Here is a 7,014-nt window from a genome sequence, read left to right on the forward strand (position 1 = left end):
TTTTTATATTCACAATATATAAATATTACATTTTATAAATATTATCCTAATATAACTTACCTCAACTTTGCTTTTTACTTCTAGTCTTTTGTTTATCTTTGAGAAAGGCTTTCACTCTTTTCACTCTTTGCTCTTGAGGTGTGTTTGTTATGGTTGTTGCCTCGAAAAAGAGCTTTTTCACAGAGAAGTGCACGTGTGTCCCAACACCCAATGCTCATCTTTGCCTCCATAATGAACCCTAATCACTCAGAGACAGACAAAATAGAGTGAAGCCCATCACTCCCCATTCTCTTGAAATGGATGAAATTTACTGTTTCCAACATCTCTGACTTTCTAAGAGTTATCAACTTACAAAAGAATCTAAACTTAATCTAACTACATAAATAAATGAAAAATAAAATGTTAGGTGCACATCACCACATGTTTACACATGACTGTAGTATAAGATTTACATGACATAATGAATGTGAATATGTACTAAAATACGGTTAAATGTACAAGACTCTCATTTAGTGATATCTATGAAGGGTAGATATGTGTGCACCTTATTTTCATAAATAGAGAGTCTGTTTCTAAGATTTAAACGTGTGGTGTCATTATTACTAAACAACATCCTTACCATTATACGATTAATGATAATTTTAAATAATAAAAACTGTAAAAAAATATATGTGTTGCAGATGGAGATCATCAATCTCATTTTTGATGGCTTATTGTGTCTCAATCCAACCAAAAGTGCCAACTAAAAAAGGAAAAAAAATAGTAAAAATATAAAGTAATTTCTTTTAATATTACTTGGTTAACTGTGATTAACTTAAAAGATATAAAGACCTCAAGTTTATGGGACATGTGACATTTATTCCTATAATATTACTTCAAATAAGTTGGGTAGTAATTACAACTAAATAGAGGCAGACAGTGTGACTGACATAATCACATAATAGTAATGATAGTGCTAATTTTAAGAACATGAGTTGAAAAGGATGAGAGTTTGGGTGTAATGATGGGTGTTTGTAGCAGAGAAAGATAACGATGTGAGTTAGTGTTGTTCGAACTACAAAGGAGCCTATAATTATTACGTCCTAAACTTTTCTGGAAATAGAGAAAATTTAACTAGATATATAGTACTATTAATTGTAGATCCTTTACTAGATTACTGAATCTAGTTTCGGAGTCAAATAAATAACCTCAAAAGGAAGAAGAAAAGGTAAAACTGAAAACATTGATAAAAGATATATTGACTGATAAATTATCAGACAAGGTACTAGAATTTCAGCATGAAAATGAGGGATGGAGAGGAACAGAGAGAGTGAGAGAGAGAGCACATGGTAGATGCTGCTTCATCTTGAAGCAAACTAAGAACCTTTTAACTGAACTAGATCAATAACAACATACATGTGATGAAATCATCAAATTCAAACTCCAACAAAAAATTCATGAATTTGTACACCCTTCTTCAATTCCAACACTGATAATCGATATTCAATACCACAAGTTCACGACCAAAGGTTTTTGATTAAGCATAAACTAAGTTATAATATGGAAGAAGGAGGATGAACAATTGTTAAAGAGAAGGTAGTAAAAAACAAGAGAACCGAAGCAAAATAGGAAACAAGATAAACTAAAAGCATAGAACATCATTATTTGTTACTGAAATGGAGGGCGAGCAGAACCACCCCAATAACCCTCAGCTGGTAATTGACATGAATTCATAAGATTTTGAGGCACTCCATGGAATAGTGAATTGTTAGGATCCAAAACAAGTTGTTGTTGCTGCTGCTGTTGCTGTTGACCCACAATCCCTGGTGAACCTAACCCTCCGCTCCCCGGAACCGCCACAGGAGTTTCCTCCTCTTCTAAGGGCAGCCTCTCATAAGCAGCATTACCAAAGGAAGCAGCCATTATGACCACTGGGCCTGAAGCTTGAAGTGGACCCACAACACTCCCACCAACTACCTGTCCTTGTCCTCCAGCAAGATATATTGCCAATCCCGACGCAGCAGGAGGCGCCGGGGGTGGCAAAAAAGATCCGGACAAGGACAGGATCTCAAATCTTCCATGTAAGGTAACAACTGCACCCGGCGAAGCTGGTTGCCTAAGGGTGACATTGGTGACAGTACCACTCGCACTGAGGATACAGATACCACGCTGCCTCCTCCGTGCGAAATTGGTAACACTCTCCATTATGTCACATCCATTAGCGATTTCCATGACATGAGATCTTAGGGCATTGGCACTGTCCCTAGTGATAATGATTGGTGGCTTAGGCTTGTTCTTTGAACCTGCAGGTCTTCCTCTTGGTCTTCTACCCATCTCACTACCTTCTCCTCCACTTGTCCCTGAGCCTGGCTCCTTGCCTTCTGCCGCAGCAACAGCGGAAGCGTTGGTAGGAGTGGTGGCGCCGGCGTTTTCGTCTCGATCTCGCTTCTGCCCACGACCTAAATTGCCATTGCCACTTTGTTCATCTTCACTGTTTTGGTTGTTGTGGTGTTGGAATTGATGGTGAGAGTGTAGATGAAGATCTCTACTCAAGAAAGGAGGTGGTAGAGGACGTCCTTGTGCTGTTACAGGATCCATTGATACCTCAAAAGCCCTAGATTGTTTTGCTTGAACAAAAACAAGAAAGAACAAGAAGCTAGAAAATAAAAGAGAAATAGGTATGATCTGGGTGTTGTTGTTGTTTTTTCCTTCTTCTTTTGGGGGTTTTGTTTTCTTTGGTTTGGTTACTTTGAGGTTCTTTGAGGAATAGGAAGAGAGAACTAGGTAGATAGATAGGTGTAAGTACTATATAGTATATATCACTTGGTACTTACCTTCACAAGGAATGGAGAGGAAAAGAAGATTTTTGTCAAAACCCATCAAATTCTGAGATGAGTCAACAATCATTAGCTTTCTAATCCTTAATGTGTAATGGAATTGGAGGTGTTTGGTTAATTTGTTGCTTGGAATATGAAGCTAGCAACCCTTGTGCAAGTAAGGAAAGTGGTTCATGGTTTGGTGGAAATATGGTAATAAAGAGTTCTTCAAAGAAAGGAAAAAGTGGAAGAGAAAATGAGGTCTATGTGGAATTTTTTGTGTTGGGTTTATAAGGAAAGTGAATAATGATATGATGGAATTTGATTTTTATTAGAGTAAATTATACAAATTCTCTATGACTTATAGTGAATTTATGTATTGGATGAATGAAGATTTGGTGTCATGGATTTTGTTCTTAATGTTGTCCCAAATTAATAATAAGAAAGTAAAAATATCAATAATAATAAATATTTAAAAAATTTAATTTACCATTATATTTCCATTTGTTCCGGACACTGAGACAACAAATCTTACATCTATTTTTATATTTATACAAATCATACTTATTTAGATACATAAATATTACACCGTGTATATACATAAATATTACACGGTTTATATAGATAAATATCACACCATGTATTCTTGCTGGGAATGCGAGAGCTGAACGTAATGTTTTAAATAAGACAAGGTGTGACTATAATAAAATTTAACCTTAAATTTGTGACTATATTTTACTTTTTTATTATTTTCATTTTATTTCTTCTGTTGAAGCCGTTTTTGGAGTAATATTATATTATCCTATAAATCTTCTTAATCATAAAAAATAATCTATCACTTATAAATCAATAATTAATAAATAGAGTTATATTATAACATATATTTCATTTGGAGGAAGATATATTTTCTTTAGTATTATTACTTGATTGTTGGGTTAGGGTTAGGTTCAAGGAAATGTGGGATGATGGGTTTGATATTGGCAAAACAGCGTGCGCATGGGCGGTGACGTGGGACCCACACTTCTCTTCTTATTCAAGCCTATACCATTCTTTGCCCCTTCTTATATTTCTCTCTCCAACTCTTATATAGCTAAGTAAACTCCTCCATCTTATTAAAAGCCTCAAAAAATAAGAACAAATTTTGTCATTCTTGGTCAAAAACCTTATTCACCCCATAATGCAATCCATTAATCCTTAATGTTAGTGTCGTGTTTAGAAAATGTTGAAAAAAATTAGACAATGATATGTATATATTTTTTATATAACCAATGACATCATTTTAACAAAAAGGTATATGTTGTCTCATATCATATTACATGTCACTGATAATGAAACAAAACAATAATAATAATGATGATTTAAAATTTTTAATCGACATATCATATTTTCAGTATCACTGGACAACATATGTGACATGACCTAAGACAAGAGATCTATGTTCATCCTTTCACCCTATGATTATGATTAAAGAATTAATTCATATTGAATGCATAATTATCTCTCTAAACAAGTGCACACTCAGAATCTAGTGAGGTCTTACACTACCAACATATAGTTAGGAATAATGGCATGCATGTTGAATGAAAATTAATGCTAATTTGTTTTAAAAGGAATATTAAAAAACATTAATTAAAGTTTCAATAAAATTAACTTTAATAAAATTTATAACAAATAATATAAAGTGATCATGAATCCTATCTCTTAGAGTAAATTACATTCATATTCTCTAAGTTTTTATGAAATAATACAAATCACCCATCTTTTTTTAAAAAAATTACACAAACAATGCCTAATTATAAAAATTCATTATGCTGACTATCCATGTAGTAGGGTAGATAAATATAATTTCTTAAACAAAAGAATTGTGACGATTGTAATTAAGTTAAACAAAATATGGTATATTGTGAAGATATGTTCATATAATATAAAAATCAATATCTATTCATTATTTTGGTTAATTAAAATATCGTATCAGAGTGATTTAAACACCCTATAATTACGATATAATTTGTAAAAAACGAAAATAATGAATAGACATTGACTATTATACTATTTGAATTTTGTCTTCATAATATATATCATATTTTGTTTGACTTAATTATATTCGTCACTATTTTTTGTTTAAGAAATTCTTATCTCTCTTATAGAGATAATCAGTGTAATGTATATATATATAATTAGGGACAATTTATGTATATTTAAAAAGGATGGGTGGTTTTTGTAAATTTTGCTAAAACTTATGGAGTTAGTATATTTAAAAATTGGGACCTTAAATCATCGAAGGATCTTAGACAGTTTCCTCAATTCTGATGGCCCAACAACTACTTGCTTCATCCTTTAACTCTTTTCCTCCACACCTTATTTTCCTTCACTTTCATAGCCAAGTCTCTCTCCTGCATTGGAACTCACTATTGCTTCATATGATAGTTCTCACAATTGGTATACTTCAAAGTTCAGCACATAACCCTATATTCCTCCTTGAGCATGAAATTCAAACCATAACTTTATAATATATCATAAGTTAGAGAAAAAAGGTATATGCACTTACTTGTAAAAGTTTTCTACACTGTCACTACATTATTCATATTTTATATCATTGACTCTTTAAAAAAAGAATACAAATAAATAATAGATAATATATTGCTTGTGTAAAAATCTTTACATTGATTATATTTTATTTATATTTATTAAGCAACATTGGTGATGCCACTGTCCACGAAGACAAGATCAAGCAACAAGCCAACTCTGACCGAGCTAAGTATGCGCATGAGCATGGTCAGGCCAGCATCAGTGCCAAGGTGCATGAGCCTGACCGAGCATTAGTGCCAAAGCACACCAGCATGATCGAGCCAAGTGCCAAGGCACACCAGCATGATCGAGACAGGAGCACCAGCACGAGCCTGACCGAGCCAAGTTGCAAGGCACACCAGCATGACCGAGACAGGAGCACCAGCACGAGCCTGAGCACCAGCACGAGTCTGACCGAGCCAAGTGCCAAGGCACCCAGCACGAGTCTGACCGAGCCAAGTGGCACCATGACCGAAACAGCAGCACCACTGGTGCAGGCAGAATCTGTTTCTTGTGTTCCAAGCAAACGTGGAGGAAACGTGATTGATTTCTTTTAATCACGTGGGTTTATTCTATTAGTTAGTTAGTTTATTAGTTAGTTAGTCTTGAGTCTTAGTCTATATAAGTCCTAGTTCTCCTTTTAGCCAACAACACTTGTAAAATTCTCTTCAATCTTTGTTCATTCATTTAATCAATAAAGAAGTTCATATTCTTTCTTCATTCTTCACTCATCTCTCAAGAATCCTTATAGGTTTCTTGAGTTTCATCATCAACTTCAATTTCTATTAATATTTAATATTTCCCCTATGTGTCTAATGATTCTGATAAAGAAGATGGCACTGGTTTTATCTTGCCTATGCCACATTATGATGATTTGTTTGACACCACTCCTCACAATCAAGAATTAAGTCAGGAATTGCAGACCAATGTTGAACCTGAGTCTTACAATCAATTAGCCCCTGAACATAAGCATAAAATTCTTTCAATAACCACTCAAACTGAACCTAAGAACTATGCTCAGGCTATACTTGATCCTCATTGGAAGGATGCCATCAACACTGAGTTGAAGGCTTTACAACTCAATCATACTTGGACCCTTACCAAATTACCTAAGGATAAGAACACTATAGGATGCAAATGGGTGTTTAAGATTAAGTATAAGCCTGATGGGAGTATAGAGAGGTATAAAGCTAGGCTAGTAGCAAAGGGGTACACGCAGACAGAAGGAATTGATTACATGGAGACATTCTCTCCAGTAGCTAAAATTAGCACAGTAAGACTTCTCCTTGCTCTGGCCTCTATCCATAAGTGGTACCTTAAGCAATTGGATGTAAACAATGCCTTCTTACATGGAGATCTCAATGAGATTGTCTATATGGTCCCTCCCCCTGGGTTGGAAGCTCCTCCTAACCTTGTTTGTAAACTTGAAAAGTCTCTATATGGTCTTAAACAAGCCAGTAGGCAATGGTTTTCTAAACTGTCCAATTTTCTAATTAATCATGGTTACAAGCAATGCAAGGGTGATCATTCCCTCTTTGTTCTTTGGATGTCTAACACTATTCTTACTATTGTGCTTGTTTATGTTGATGACATAATTCTTTCAGGCAATAATATCACTGAAATTAACCATCTTAAACAATTATTGCATACT

General features: G+C 34.4%; 1 protein-coding gene across 1 annotated transcript; it reads right to left on the reverse strand.

The window, feature by feature from the left end:
- On the reverse strand, positions 1,434-3,075 carry LOC109348050 (AT-hook motif nuclear-localized protein 22-like). Its single transcript, XM_019588245.1, has one exon. It carries the CDS (start codon positions 2,575-2,577, stop codon positions 1,648-1,650), a length of 930 nt encoding a protein of 309 aa, XP_019443790.1. The 5' UTR covers positions 2,578-3,075; the 3' UTR covers positions 1,434-1,647.

This window comes from Lupinus angustifolius, chromosome LG01 (genome assembly GCF_001865875.1).
Source record: "Lupinus angustifolius cultivar Tanjil chromosome LG01, LupAngTanjil_v1.0, whole genome shotgun sequence".
In the NCBI taxonomy this organism is placed as follows: domain Eukaryota; kingdom Viridiplantae; phylum Streptophyta; class Magnoliopsida; order Fabales; family Fabaceae; genus Lupinus; species Lupinus angustifolius.